A 16,185-nucleotide genomic window follows, 5' to 3' on the forward strand; every position below is an offset into this window, starting at 1 on the left:
TGTGTGCTTGCCTGCATGCGTGCGTGCGTGTGTGTGTGTCAGGGAGGACAGACGGGGTCTCTGGACAAATGCTGTGGATCATTAGACACAGATGAAGGACAGACAGAAGCTCTCTGGCTGGCTTTACCAAGGGGCTGCTCCTCCAACATTAACACTAATAGTGTTATCATGGACTCTCATATAACTTCATTACCCTGATGTCTCTTCCTGCTTTCTTCTCACTCCCCCCTCTCTCTCTCTCTCTCTCTCTCTCTCTCTCTCTCTCTCTCTCTCTCTCTCTCTCTCTCTCTCTCTCTCTCTCTCTCTCTCTCTCTCTCTCTCATCTCAGTGGTCAAAGTAGACAGAGGGAGGGAGATCATCATTACTAAAGACGAGCTGGAAGGTGAGAAAACTTCTGTATATATTTTCCTCATAAAACAAAATGCCATTTGAACTGGCCAAATTTGCTTTCGACCCTCGATTCACATGGCATCTATTTTCCGTTGGCGTGCTCCTCCACCTTTGGGGTTGCCTTGGGCTCGCGGCTTAATGTATCTTCACATTATATTATATTATATTATATTATATGAATATAACGAGCTGCAGTAACTGTACGGCCGAGGCGATGAACATTTGTCCCATTTACTGAACGGAGCAGAATGAATTGTCCCCAGTAGGTCATCGTGGTAAATGCACATAATGGCCTGTGGTGGTCTGCCTGCTGTGAAGAGGGCTGAGAACCTCAGCACCGCTGTAACTCACAAAGAGGGACAGAAGAAGAAAGGAGGAGGACTTCCTGTCTGACCAGGCAAAAGCAGGGAATGAACATTGGTCCGACATACTCCAACAGGAAACTTCACAAACGGCGTTAGTCCCTCATCAGCAAACATGTTCACGTATAACGACCGTCTACTGCACGTCAAACCACTACATCTAGTCAGGGTCTAATTATATATCCGGAATGGAAATCGTAGCGACGTAATTCCACAACGTCGAAATATGCCGCTCCCACAATGGCTATATTCAGATATTCAGATACAAATCTGCACAGTATTTTTTTCAAATGTTTTTTTGTGTGTGGCGTGAGCTGATTGGACGGCGTGGACACAGGCAAGCTGTCCTGTATTAGGAATGCAAATAAAAATCTAACCCAAAGAAATGAACGGCAACATCTCAGCCGGCACTTTTCGCATTTTATACATTAATTTGGACTGACCTGGTTCTGACCTCTGACCTGGTTCTGACCTCTGACCTGGTTCCAAACTCTTTCTGCTCTTCCTCCTCTCCCTCTTGCTGCTGTGCAGGTCAGATCAGGGTTCCCTTCCCTCCCACAGGTGTGCACGCCTGCCAGGTGAGCCACACCTACGTGGTGCTGAGCTGGAGCGAGCCTGAGCCCAGAGGCAGAGAGCCACTCACCTTCTATGTGGAGCGGGTCAGTCTTCACTCCTACACACACACACGCGCACGCACGCACGCACGCACGCACGCACACGCACGCACGCACGCACGCACGCGCGCACCCACGCGCGAATTCGTTCATCATACAGTAGCCTAGGCTACACTAACCTATGAAAATATGCATTTGGGCTAGGAGCTGAGTGAAAATGCCTCCGCTGGCCTTTCAATCCGGGAGGGGTGGATGTCGCCTGAAAGCACACCGCAGGACGGGAATGTGGCGGTGCTGCTTGGCTCTGTGTGAAAGCAATTTCTGTGGCGAGGCTGCGGGCTTTGCGGGCCTTCAGAACTGCAATTTTGCACGATCTGTGTGTGAAAGAGCCTAGTGCTACTGGGAGAGCGTCCTAACCCGCAAATGCTTCTTTAAGCCTTCTACACACATAACCTCGTAAGCTGCACCCTACATCACATCACCATGGCAACCCATTAAAACAACAATAGACTGCCAACGTCACCCACCATTCATTTTTCAATCTATTTTCTAAAATGCTTCTAAAAGTAAAGTTTTACTTGGTTTTATTATTTTTTATTGACTGAGTTCTGGTAGACTAAATATTGTCTTGTTTATTATTGTCAATGTATTTTTGGACCTTGTTATTGTTTGTGTTCCTGTTATTTTGTATGGCGTCTTTCTTTTTTGTGTGTACCACCACCAACTGTGAATATCATTTCCTCTCTGAGAATATCTTCTGTCTGTCTGTCCACCCATCCATCATCCATCCACCCGTGAACACGTTTCTCCTACCTGGCTGCTGTTGTCTCAGTTCACTTCCATGTTTTTTCTTTTGTTTCATTGCCAGAGGGATCAATGGGCTTCATCTTTCAGCAGTGCAGTCAACAAACTTGACTTGTACTCGTCTGCATCTACATTGAGGCACGCTAAACACATTTGGGGAGGCGGAGGTGGGTGAGGGCCGCCAAAGAGCGTTGAAGACAATAAGAGTTGACAACATTTGCTTTTTGACAGCGCCGCTTTGGCCAATGGGACAACAGCACAGAAGCATGACAGCCAATCAGAGGTGTCTCCCTCCAGGCCAAAATGGCAGGTTTGCTGTGCGCTGGTGTTGCAATGGATCAATGTATTAGGTGTCACTTCTGATCAATGCAAGTTCTTTTCCGTGTTGGAGGCCTTAGGCTAGCTGCATAGTGAGCGTATAGGGCAGACTGGCTCTTAGGCTAGCTGCATAGTGAGCGTATAGGACAGACTGGCTCTTAGGCTAGCTGCATAGTGAGCGTATAGGGCAGACTGGCTCTTAGGCTAGCTGCATAGTGAGCGTATAGGGCAGACTGGCTCTTAGGCTAGCTGCATAGTGAGCGTATAGGACAGACTGGCTCTTAGGCTAGCTGCATAGTGAGCGTATAGAGCAGACTGGCTCTTAGGCTAGCTGCATAGTGAGCATATAGGGCAGACTGGCTCTTAGGCTAGCTGCATAGTGAGCGTATAGGGCAGACTGGCTCTTAGGCTAGCTGCATAGTGAGCGTATAGGGCAGACTGGCTCTTAGGCTAGCTGCATAGTGAGCGTATAGGGCAGACTGGCTCTTAGGCTAGCTGCATAGTGAGCGTATAGGGCAGACTGGCTCTTAGGCTAGCTGCATAGTGAGCGTATAGGACAGACTGGCTCTTAGGCTAGCTGCATAGTGAGCGTATAGGGCAGACTGGCTCTTAGGCTAGCTGCATAGTGAGCGTATAGGGCAGACTGGCTCTTAGGCTAGCTGCATAGTGAGCGTATAGGACAGACTGGCTCTTAGGCTAGCTGCATAGTGAGCGTATAGGGCAGACTGGCTCTTAGGCTAGCTGCATAGTGAGCGTATAGAGCAGACTGGCTCTTAGGCTAGCTGCATAGTGAGCATATAGGGCAGACTGGCTCTTAGGCTAGCTGCATAGTGAGCGTATAGGGCAGACTGGCTCTTAGGCTAGCTGCATAGTGAGCGTATAGGGCAGACTGGCTCTTAGGCTAGCTGCATAGTGAGCGTATAGGGCAGACTGGCTCTTAGGCTAGCTGCATAGTGAGCGTATAGAGCAGACTGGCTCTTAGGCTAGCTGCATAGTGAGCGTATAGGACAGACTGGCTCTTAGGCTAGCTGCATAGTGAGCGTATAGGGCAGACTGGCTCTTAGGCTAGCTGCATAGTGAGCGTATAGGGCAGACTGGCTCTTAGGCTAGCTGCATAGTGAGCGTATAGGGCAGACTGGCTCTTAGGCTAGCTGCATAGTGAGCATATAGAGCAGACTGGCTCTTAGGCTAGCTGCATAGTGAACGTATAGGGCAGACTGGCTCTTAGGCTAGCTGCATAGTGAGCGTATAGAGCAGACTGGCTCTTAGACTAGCTGCATAGTGAGCGTATAGGGCAGACTGGCTCTTAGGCTAGCTGCATAGTGAGCGTATAGAGCAGACTGGCTCTTAGGCTAGCTGCATAGTGAGCGTATAGGGCAGACTGGCTCTTAGGCTAGCTGCATAGTGAGCGTATAGGACAGACTGGATCTTAGGCTAGCTGCATAGTGAGCGTATAGGGCAGACTGGCTCTTAGGCTAGCTGCATAGTGAGCGTATAGGACAGACTGGATCTTAGGCTAGCTGCATAGTGAGCGTATAGGGCAGACTGGCTCTTAGGCTAGCTGCATAGTGAGCGTATAGGGCAGACTGGCTCTTAGACTAGCTGCATAGTGAGCGTATAGAGCAGACTGGCTCTTAGGCTAGCTGCATAGTGAGCGTATAGAGCAGACTGGCTCTTAGGCTAGCTGCATAGTGAGCGTATAGAGCAGACTGGCTCTTAGGCTAGCTGCATAGTGAGCGTATAGGGCAGACTGGCTCTTAGGCTAGCTGCATAGTGAGCATATAGAGCAGACTGGCTCTTAGGCTAGCTGCATAGTGAGCGTATAGGGCAGACTGGCTCTTAGGCTAGCTGCATAGTGAGCGTATAGAGCAGACTGGCTCTTAGGCTAGCTGCATAGTGAGCATATAGAGCAGACTGGCTCTTAGGCTAGCTGCATAGTGAGCATATAGAGCAGACTGGCTCTTAGGCTAGCTGCATAGTGAGCATATAGGGCAGACTGGCTCTTAGGCTAGCTGCATAGTGAGCATATAGAGCAGACTGGCTCTTAGGCTAGCTGCATAGTGAGCATATAGGGCAGACTGGCTCTTAGGCTAGCTGCATAGTGAGCATATAGAGCAGACTGGCTCTTAGGCTAGCTGCATAGTGAGCGTATAGGGCAGACTGGCTCTTAGGCTAGCTGCATAGTGAGCGTATAGAGCAGACTGGCTCTTAGGCTAGCTGCATAGTGAGCGTATAGAGCAGACTGGCTCTTAGGCTAGCTGCATAGTGAGCGTATAGGGCAGACTGGCTCTTAGGCTAGCTGCATAGTGAGCGTATAGGACAGACTGGATCTTAGGCTAGCTGCATAGTGAGCGTATAGGGCAGACTGGCTCTTAGGCTAGCTGCATAGTGAGCGTATAGGACAGACTGGATCTTAGGCTAGCTGCATAGTGAGCGTATAGGGCAGACTGGCTCTTAGGCTAGCTGCATAGTGAGCATATAGAGCAGACTGGCTCTTAGGCTAGCTGCATAGTGAACGTATAGGGCAGACTGGCTCTTAGGCTAGCTGCATAGTGAGCGTATAGGGCAGACTGGCTCTTAGGCTAGCTGCATAGTGAGCGTATAGGGCAGACTGGCTCTTAGGCTAGCTGCATAGTGAGCGTATAGGGCAGACTGGCTCTTAGGCTAGCTGCATAGTGAGCGTATAGGACAGACTGGCTCTTAGGCTAGCTGCATAGTGAGCGTATAGAGCAGACTGGCTCTTAGGCTAGCTGCATAGTGAGCGTATAGGGCAGACTGGCTCTTAGGCTAGCTGCATAGTGAGCGTATAGAGCAGACTGGCTCTTAGGCTAGCTGCATAGTGAGCGTATAGGGCAGACTGGCTCTTAGGCTAGCTGCATAGTGAGCGTATAGATCAGACTGGCTCTTAGGCTAGCTGCATAGTGAGCGTATAGGGCAGACTGGCTCTTAGGCTAGCTGCATAGTGAGCGTATAGGGCAGACTGGCTTAGGCTAGCTGCATAGTGAGCGTATAGGACAGACTGGCTCTTAGGCTAGCTGCATAGTGAGCGTATAGGACAGACTGGCTCTTAGGCTAGCTGCATAGTGAGCGTATAGGGCAGACTGGCTCTTAGGCTAGCTGCATAGTGAGCGTATAGAGCAGACTGGCTCTTAGGCTAGCTGCATAGTGAGCGTATAGGGCAGACTGGCTCTTAGGCTAGCTGCATAGTGAGCATATAGAGCAGACTGGCTCTTAGGCTAGCTGCATAGTGAGCGTATAGGACAGACTGGATCTTAGGCTAGCTGCATAGTGAGCGTATAGGGCAGACTGGCTCTTAGGCTAGCTGCATAGTGAGCGTATAGAGCAGACTGGCTCTTAGGCTAGCTGCATAGTGAGCATATAGAGCAGACTGGCTCTTAGGCTAGCTGCATAGTGAGCGTATAGGGCAGACTGGCTCTTAGGCTAGCTGCATAGGGCAGACTGGCTCTTAGGCTAGCTGCATAGTGAGCGTATAGGGCAGACTGGCTCTTAGGCTAGCTGCATAGTGAGCGTATAGGGCAGACTGGCTCTTAGGCTAGCTGCATAGTGAGCGTATAGGGCAGACTGGCTCTTAGGCTAGCTGCATAGTGAGCGTATAGAGCAGACTGGCTCTTAGGCTAGCTGCATAGTGAGCGTATAGGGCAGACTGGCTCTTAGGCTAGCTGCATAGTGAGCGTATAGAGCAGACTGGCTCTTAGGCTAGCTGCATAGTGAGCATATAGAGCAGACTGGCTCTTAGGCTAGCTGCATAGTGAGCGTATAGAGCAGACTGGCTCTTAGGCTAGCTGCATAGTGAGCGTATAGGGCAGACTGGCTCTTAGGCTAGCTGCATAGTGAGCGTATAGAGCAGACTGGCTCTTAGGCTAGCTGCATAGTGAGCGTATAGGGCAGACTGGCTCTTAGGCTAGCTGCATAGTGAGCATATAGAGCAGACTGGCTCTTAGGCTAGCTGCATAGTGAGCGTATAGAGCAGACTGGCTCTTAGGCTAGCTGCATAGTGAGCGTATAGAGCAGACTGGCTCTTAGGCTAGCTGCATAGTGAGCGTATAGGGCAGACTGGCTCTTAGGCTAGCTGCATAGTGAGCGTATAGAGCAGACTGGCTCTTAGGCTAGCTGCATAGTGAGCGTATAGGGCAGACTGGCTTAGGCTAGCTGCATAGTGAGCGTATAGGACAGACTGGCTCTTAGGCTAGCTGCATAGTGAGCGTATAGGGCAGACTGGCTCTTAGGCTAGCTGCATAGTGAGCGTATAGGGCAGACTGGCTCTTAGGCTAGCTGCATAGTGAGCGTATAGAGCAGACTGGCTCTTAGGCTAGCTGCATAGTGAGCGTATAGGGCAGACTGGCTCTTAGGCTAGCTGCATAGTGAGCGTATAGGGCAGACTGGCTCTTAGGCTAGCTGCATAGTGAGCGTATAGGGCAGACTGGCTCTTAGGCTAGCTGCATAGTGAGCATATAGAGCAGACTGGCTCTTAGGCTAGCTGCATAGTGAGCGTATAGGGCAGACTGGCTCTTAGGCTAGCTGCATAGTGAACGTACTATAGGGCAGACTGGCTCTTAGGCTAGCTGCATAGTGAGCGTATAGAGCAGACTGGCTCTTAGGCTAGCTGCATAGTGAGCGTATAGGGCAGACTGGCTCTTAGGCTAGCTGCATAGTGAGCGTATAGGGCAGACTGGCTCTTAGGCTAGCTGCATAGTGAGCGTATAGAGCAGACTGGCTCTTAGGCTAGCTGCATAGTGAGCATATAGAGCAGACTGGCTCTTAGACTAGCTGCATAGTGAGCGTATAGGGCAGACTGGCTCTTAGGCTAGCTGCATAGTGAGCGTATAGGGCAGACTGGCTCTTAGGCTAGCTGCATAGTGAGCGTATAGGGCAGACTGGCTCTTAGGCTAGCTGCATAGTGAGCGTATAGGGCAGACTGGCTCTTAGGCTAGCTGCATAGTGAGCGTATAGAGCAGACTGGCTCTTAGGCTAGCTGCATAGTGAGCGTATAGAGCAGACTGGCTCTTAGGCTAGCTGCATAGTGAGCGTATAGGGCAGACTGGCTCTTAGGCTAGCTGCATAGTGAGCGTATAGGGCAGACTGGCTCTTAGGCTAGCTGCATAGTGAGCGTATAGGGCAGACTGGCTCTTAGGCTAGCTGCATAGTGAGCGTATAGAGCAGACTGGCTCTTAGGCTAGCTGCATAGTGAGCGTATAGAGCAGACTGGCTCTTAGGCTAGCTGCATAGTGAGCGTATAGGGCAGACTGGCTCTTAGGCTAGCTGCATAGTGAGTGAGCGTATAGGACAGACTGGCTCTTAGGCTAGCTGTATAGTGAGCGTATAGGGCAGACTGGCTCTTAGACTAGCTGCATAGTGAGCGTATAGAGCAGACTGGCTCTTAGGCTAGCTGCATAGTGAACGTACTATAGGGCAGACTGGCTCTTAGGCTAGCTGCATAGTGAACGTACTATAGAGCAGACTGGCTCTTAGGCTAGCTGCATAGTGAGCGTATAGGGCAGACTGGCTCTTAGGCTAGCTGCATAGTGAGCGTATAGGGCAGACTGGCTCTTAGGCTAGCTGCATAGTGAACGTACTATAGGGCAGACTGGCTCTTAGGCTAGCTGCATAGTGAGCGTATAGAGCAGACTGGCTCTTAGGCTAGCTGCATAGTGAGCGTATAGGGCAGACTGGCTCTTAGGCTAGCTGCATAGTGAGCGTATAGGGCAGACTGGCTCTTAGGCTAGCTGCATAGTGAGCGTATAGAGCAGACTGGCTCTTAGGCTAGCTGCATAGTGAGCATATAGAGCAGACTGGCTCTTAGACTAGCTGCATAGTGAGCGTATAGGGCAGACTGGCTCTTAGGCTAGCTGCATAGTGAGCGTATAGGGCAGACTGGCTCTTAGGCTAGCTGCATAGTGAGCGTATAGGGCAGACTGGCTCTTAGGCTAGCTGCATAGTGAGCGTATAGGGCAGACTGGCTCTTAGGCTAGCTGCATAGTGAGCGTATAGAGCAGACTGGCTCTTAGGCTAGCTGCATAGTGAGCGTATAGAGCAGACTGGCTCTTAGGCTAGCTGCATAGTGAGCGTATAGGGCAGACTGGCTCTTAGGCTAGCTGCATAGTGAGCGTATAGGGCAGACTGGCTCTTAGGCTAGCTGCATAGTGAGCGTATAGGGCAGACTGGCTCTTAGGCTAGCTGCATAGTGAGCGTATAGAGCAGACTGGCTCTTAGGCTAGCTGCATAGTGAGCGTATAGAGCAGACTGGCTCTTAGGCTAGCTGCATAGTGAGCGTATAGGGCAGACTGGCTCTTAGGCTAGCTGCATAGTGAGTGAGCGTATAGGACAGACTGGCTCTTAGGCTAGCTGTATAGTGAGCGTATAGGGCAGACTGGCTCTTAGACTAGCTGCATAGTGAGCGTATAGAGCAGACTGGCTCTTAGGCTAGCTGCATAGTGAACGTACTATAGGGCAGACTGGCTCTTAGGCTAGCTGCATAGTGAACGTACTATAGAGCAGACTGGCTCTTAGGCTAGCTGCATAGTGAGCGTATAGGGCAGACTGGCTCTTAGGCTAGCTGCATAGTGAGCGTATAGGGCAGACTGGCTCTTAGGCTAGCTGCATAGTGAGCATATAGAGCAGACTGGCTCTTAGGCTAGCTGCATAGTGAGCGTATAGGGCAGACTGGCTCTTAGGCTAGCTGCATAGTGAGCGTATAGGGCAGACTGGCTCTTAGGCTAGCTGCATAGTGAGCGTATAGGGCAGACTGGCTCTTAGGCTAGCTGCATAGTGAGCGTATAGGGCAGACTGGATCTTAGGCTAGCTGCATAGTGAGCATATAGAGCAGACTGGCTCTTAGGCTAGCTGCATAGTGAGCGTATAGGGCAGACTGGCTCTTAGGCTAGCTGCATAGTGAGCGTATAGAGCAGACTGGCTCTTAGGCTAGCTGCATAGTGAACGTACTATAGGGCAGACTGGCTCTTAGGCTAGCTGCATAGTGAGCGTATAGAGCAGACTGGCTCTTAGGCTAGCTGCATAGTGAACGTACTATAGGGCAGACTGGCTCTTAGGCTAGCTGCATAGTGAGCGTATACAGATGCAGCCAGCCAATCTGAGACCCATTGCCCCGCGTCTGTCGTGCGCGCAACGCGCGGCAGTGCTGCGGTGGGAATATTTTTTTTTCACTGGGAAGTCCACTTCTGTTTTCACCCACCAGGAGGTGCAAAAACACACCGTCTGATTAGCTTTCTGAAAGACTGACTTCGCCCTGTGATTCGCCTGCCTCTCAGAGCAGTCCACCGTCAGTAACCTAGTACACAGGAAAAACTGGAGGGTATTTTTCCCAGAGTAAATATTATTTTCCTCTCAAATAGTAATATTTAATCCTTTTGGAGCATAATTATTACCTGCAGGCAATAGAGTGAGCGCAAAGTTCCAGACAAAATTATATTGGAGTAAACAGCATGGTCACGCCTACTAACGCCCACTTTATTTCCGATTCGGTCGCCATTTTTCTCCCCCTATAGCCTACAGTAGCGTTAATATGACGGACATAATTAAGCAGTTGGGAAGCCCTTTTCTTCACTTGATGGATCAAATGCCAGGTAAGTTTATTACTATTGATTAACATGTGTCAGGTTAAACTGATTTGCAACATTACAGGTAGTAGTAGTAGTTACCTACATGTAATGCTAGCCATCTGTTGAACAGGCTGGGCTGATAACATGCTAACGCTACGTTAGCATGCTAACGCTACGTTAGCATCGGACTGACTAATTAAACCTCTTTGTAGTGGTTTATCGACAGTAAGTTATTAACGCCAGGTGGGTCGGTGCAACACGAGTATTAAATTGCTAGCGGACTTTGAGACACGTGTGTTTTGCTCTGAACAGAGCGTGGGTAGGCGACTTTTGTTGCAGTTTTGTCATGTGTGGTTGACTGAGTCTATTACAGAGGACTGTAGGGTGACAGTTTTACAGTACTAGCGGCAGATGGACATAAACGTTAATTTGACACACTGGTCGGTCCAACGCCTGAACGGAGAACTGCACTGGGTTGACTAACGTTTTACTAACGTTAATGCCCACTGCAGCTGTGTCTTAAGTTAGGGTGTAAAGTCCACACTAACTGCTACGTTCAAACTAGCTTACGTTTCAACTTACACACAGCTGGTACAACCCACTGCAGAAGCGTGTATTGCATGGTGTACACAGCACTGTGGTTCCCAACCTTTTTTGTCTTATGTACCCCTTGAGCTGTTTTTCCATGACAATAGTACCCCTCACTCATGCGTGTTGATGATTACATACAAGTAAATCTATACAAAATATATGTTTCACTGAACTGCCGGTGTTTGGGCTTTTTAGTTGTTGTTTTTTGCCATTATCAGTAGCAGAACAGTGTAGCAGTTGACAATTGCCAGCAGAACTAGTTGCGGCACACACATCACATTTTAACAATGGGCTTATGAAATGACTTGGAATATATATTTATTTATTTATCATTTTGGAGGTAAAATGTATTCCCCAATCATTCCAAATACCCCCTGCAAGCTGCTCAAGTACCCCTAGTAGGTACAGTACTGCATGTGAACTAGTAACTGTTAAAATGACTAAATTGCTGTGTATATTTGTGATAATGCAATTGAAATGATCATTTATTAATTTATTTGCCATCAAGGATGCAGGCTGTACGAGAGAAGTTCCAAGAGCGCCAGAAGTGGCAGGAAGGCACGCTGTACAGGAAGCTGGGAAAAATGGTAGGGCTGTCCCAGAGTCTATTTTTCAAATACAAATAGACTCTCGGTTCCCAGATTGATTCAAACATAATATTTTGAATGCATTCCCCCCAGCTGGAGAAGCCGGATATAAGCTCTTATTCTAACAGCTGAAACAGTGTCTGCGTGAGCAGTGCGTGTGCGCTGCAGAACTGTTTTTAATTTTGGCCCCCATGTTAACAGGTATATCTTGTCTGCAGATTGAGCAGGATTTCACTCTGATGTCTCAGAGACGGAGAGAAGCCAGAGCAAGCCGCCGAAAGCCACGTCCCCGCCGACAGCAGAGGAGGAGCAGTGAACCGACACTAGTGCTGCACGATTTGGGGAAAAGGTGCGATTAGCGATTAGGGTGGACAATATTGCGATTGCGATTGTGATTGCGATTTTTTTTTTACCTTTATTTATACAGGGGGAGTCTCACTGAGAGCAATGCTCTCTTTTTCAGGAGTGCCCTGTTCACATTCACACACACATTCATACCTGGAAGCTGACCAGTACAACCACAGTCTGATCTGCTGGCCACTGATCAGCTCCACTGGAGCAGTTGGGGTTAAGGCCTTGCTCAAGGGCACCTCAGTGGTGGTAATGAGGGAGGGGCAAGCGCTGCCTTTTCACTTTCCCCACCCAGATTTATCCTGCCGGTCCCGGGGATTGAAGCTCGCTTCGCTAACCGTTGGGCCACCACTGCCACTAGGTATCTAGGGATGTGCCGGCATGAGTTTTTGACGGTATGATAACCTTGGACAAAAATACCACGGTTTCACATATCACAGACTAAAATACATGAAATATGTTACAATTTATAATATATTAAAACTAAAAAAATAAAACAATTTGAAATTAAATTATCTTTACAAAAAAATAAAACATTTTGAGACATTTGCCTGTCCCAAACATGTAAAAAAGAAACACCAGTCAAATAGAAACTGCACTGTGTTACAGCACATAGAAGATGGCTCAGCAAAGTTGCAAAGTTAGTTACATGTCTGTCCAGCAATACTAATGAATGATACACCCCGTTTATTTATTTTGTAGCGACAGATGGCCTTAAACGCCACACTCACGTGACGCTTCTTGAGAGAGAGAGGTGAGAACGTGCATCTGCAGACTTTTAACGAGGGGACCATGAAGGCGTCATGTGACAGGCTAGTTAGCTAGCCTGGAGGTGATGCTGCCAGTGCTGGCAGCTGCGACAGTGTTTTGCCATCAACCTTGTTAATCTCGTTATATTCTTCATCACAGCGGGTCATCCCCACTGTGTACTTAATCGCGCACTAGTTCTGCATAAGCACCTGCAGCTCTCTCCTTATTTTACTGACGTTCTCACTGATCACACGGCTGTTTACATGCGTTTCTGAACGAACGGCTAGCTAGTTATTAGCATAGCTTGCTGTTAGCGATCATGGATGTTCTCTCTCGCCCTCTCTGTAGATAATATGTACCTTGCTGCACATAACATTACTTATTTGCGGGAGTGCATGGGAGAAGTCTCCCGCTAGTATTGATGCCCAGTGTGATGGCTGAGAAACGTGTGTTTGCTGCGTCGCGTGTAACGTTAGTTTAAAGGAGGCTCTCACACACACACACACACACTCAAAAAGACGTGAAAAAAATAAAATAATCGCACACTTTTGCGGTTATGCAATCGCACGTGCTGACATCGCGATTGCGATTGCGATTCGATTAATCGTGCAGCACTAACCGACACACACTATATCTACTGGCCTCATTGCCGTTACTGGGAAAGGCTGGAGCCTTGTTACGTTAATCTGCATTCTGCAATCACAGTATTGCAGTTTTCTTACTGTGGGATTCGACACCCGTACTCACCAGCCTTTCTCTTTTTAAAGGCCGCCTCTGAGGGAGCGGACGGCGGCGGAGCGGAGACGGAGCCAGAGCGCTGTGGGTCAGCGGATCGCCTGAATGCTGGTGCCCGCGTCTGTTTTCACACGGCTCGCGCTCCTCTCATCCCCCACTGCATGCCCGTTCATACCGAGACAGCTGTCTCACCCAGCGGGAGGAGGCAACTCCGCCCGGCGGGCAAGCTGTCAGACAGGGCATACAGTAGTAGCCTATAGGCTACACTAGGGGTGCACCGATCGATCTGCACGCAATCTGTATCGGCCGATTTGGACCTCAAATATGTGATCTGCTGTTTCCGATATTCCTTTAATTTTGCCGATCGCATAGCCGATCATGCTGCACGTGAGAAACATGAGGCAGCCCATTTTCATGTCTTCAATGTCTATCGTTTAACTTTCATATTTGTGCTCTAACGTTTATATCATTGTGTTGCAAAGCACACGCTTTGCTTTCATCAGTGTACTCACCTCCATGCACACACCGCACCAGACTGTCAACACACCTCTTGCGTCTTTGAATCACACAAATCAGCTGGTGATTACAGCAGACTCAGCAGATAAATTACCTCCAGTCCTCCCGCCTACCGAGGCATTTGCATGCTGTTAAATCCGTGTGTATTAAAGTCCCAGATTAACGTGGTAGTCGGGGTAGTGCACGCGCACACACAGACAATTTCCACGCAAGCATTGATGTTCCCGCGGGCACTTTGAAGGAAGCGAAAGTGTGCTGCTATGTGGATGTGCGCTCCATTCAGACGGATGCGCTAATTAATGCCACTACTCAGATGGAGTTTAGCTCGTGTGTAGCTTGTGATTCTGTTGTTTCTCCCGTCATGTAACCCTGTCACCATTATGTAGATCGCACTCATAGTGCTGCTAATTATAACACTGTAACTCGGCCTCGATGGGCGGGTCGTTTTGATGTTCGTTCGATGCGGATCCCAATGTATGACGGTTATTGTGCATAACCCCGGTTCTATGAGTGGGAGCTCTTTGGCTTTAGTCATGGTTCAAGACTGGTGTTTAAGAGTAACTGACTTACAGTTTACCTAATTATCATTTATATATTATTAGTTGTTAATTATCACTATAATTGGCCTATATAACAGCAAGCTTGGTTACTGACCTGTTTGTATATTTTATTGCCTCCTTTTTCCAGACCACACACAATCCTACTATTCCTGTCATAATGCTGTAAAAAGCCTATACTGCTGTACTGTACTGAAGAGAACTGACAACTAAACGGTTGAACTCCCATCTGTCTCATGTTGGCAGTTTCCTTTAGCCTACAAAATATAAAATAAATATATATATATATATCGGTGATCGGTAATCGGTAATCGGTGATCGGTCGATGATCGGTTGGGCAGATATTTCTCATAGGTGATCGGCAATCGGTGATCGGTGGCAAAAAACGTGATCGGTGCACCCCTAGGCTACACTCATGGTCCCTCTCTCGTCACAGTGTGCGTGCGTGAAAATATGATCGTTTCCAGCTAAGCAACACCAAATAATAGTGTCGAGTGACAACAAAGATCTGTGAGAGACAGACAAAAGTGTAGAGAAAGAAGCATTTCTAAATTGGGATAAAACTGAAGGGAAGGGGAGGCAGAAAAAGACGTGAGGCTTTCTCTAGAACAGTAGGCTATTTACAAAGCTATTGAAAAGCTCAGCTTTGCAAATGTTATAGGCAGCTAAAATTAGTGCATGTCAGCAATTTGAAATTGAATGTGACGTTCCCAATTCTATATATTAAATTCTAAAAAACTACCCTCAACATTTGGGAAGGCTAAGCCACACAACTAGTTCGTTATAATCGAACATCATGCTTTGAAGGCGACTTTACGATGATGAGGACGGTGAGGACTCAATCACAGCAGATATCCACTGATAGCCTACCACGCAGATCTTACAGGCACAGGCAGCAAAACCCGACGCGCTGATAGAAAAATCTCCATGGACGTGCCGCGCTGCGCTCAGGCCTCGCCCCCCGCCCCCCCTCGCTTCCCACAAAGAAAAGTCTACCGTAAAAAGAAAAATAACTCCCAATTAATTTAGCTCTTTTTTGTTTTTATTTCCCAAAATGTTTCAGTGCGAACTTCAGTGCAGTCATAACTGTGAAACAAAATGTGCATTTGTGAGGCTTTGTTATAGTATGTGAACGGAAAAGCACTCAACACACATTGGAGGTGGAACTAGAGATAGAGTGCTTTTGTTGTACAGGAAGCTGGGGAAAATGGTAGGGCTGTCCCAGAGTCTATTTTTCTGCTCTACCGCCTGAGCCACAGCCGCCCCTGCATGTACACGTCGTTTTTAACAATGGAACAGACGAACTCTTGTTACTTTTCACATACAGTATAGTCACGCCGAGGGACTTCACAAATAGTCAACATAAGACGCTTTGGATATGTCACATTCATAAATTTATGTCACCTGAAAGAAGAATATTTTTGTGTTTCTACATTGTTTTTCAGAGCCTGCCTGTAAGCAGTGTCGTCCAAAGCAAAAAGAGTGGCAAGATGGTCTCAAAGCTCTGAGGGAGCGGACGGCGGCGGAGACGGAGCCAGAGCGCTGTGGGTCAGCGGATCGCCTGAACGCTGCTGCGGTACTGTGGGCGGCTGGTCGGACCCCGCCCGGGCGTGGAGGACACGTCGGCCTGGCTGGCGTCAGCCAAGCACCTCTTACAAGATAGAAAATATACCAGGGACCCCCTCATTCTGATTTGTGATTTTGGGCTAAGCTTAATTGTTTCCACGGTAACATGCTTGACTTTTAAATTGATAGGTTTGTTAGATTAGAATGTAATCCATGAACAATTTTAGATTTAAAGCATACAATATTTTCATTGAACTACAGTATGAAGCTTTTGCAACAACAGAACTTTTTTTTTTTTTTTCCCTGAAAACTTTTTAACCAATAAATGGTATTTATATTTGGGAAAAGCTGCTTCTGTCTCTGTCCTTGGGTATTTTAAACTGCTCTCCCTTGTGCCGAACCTCCATTGTATATTTGAGTCTATTAAGTTCCTAGGCTCTAGCCAAAAAAAACCTAGGTGGCGTTGT

The 16,185-nt window shown here is 48.2% G+C and overlaps 1 protein-coding gene across 1 annotated transcript in view; it reads left to right on the forward strand.

The window, feature by feature from the left end:
• myom3 (myomesin 3) overlaps positions 1–16,185 on the forward strand; it is a gene marked incomplete at its 3' end in the record, with an annotated part of 150,681 nt that overhangs the window by 51,401 nt on the left and 83,095 nt on the right. Inside the window, exons 13-14 of the mRNA XM_083661503.1 lie at positions 329–382; positions 1,284–1,411. Of these exons, the coding sequence (XP_083517629.1) occupies positions 329–382; positions 1,284–1,411 (182 nt within the window). The remainder of the gene's footprint in view (positions 1–328; positions 383–1,283; positions 1,412–16,185) is intronic.

Source organism: Poromitra crassiceps (genome assembly GCF_964638095.1).
Source record: "Poromitra crassiceps genome assembly, chromosome: 26".
In the NCBI taxonomy this organism is placed as follows: Eukaryota; Metazoa; Chordata; class Actinopteri; order Beryciformes; family Melamphaidae; genus Poromitra; species Poromitra crassiceps.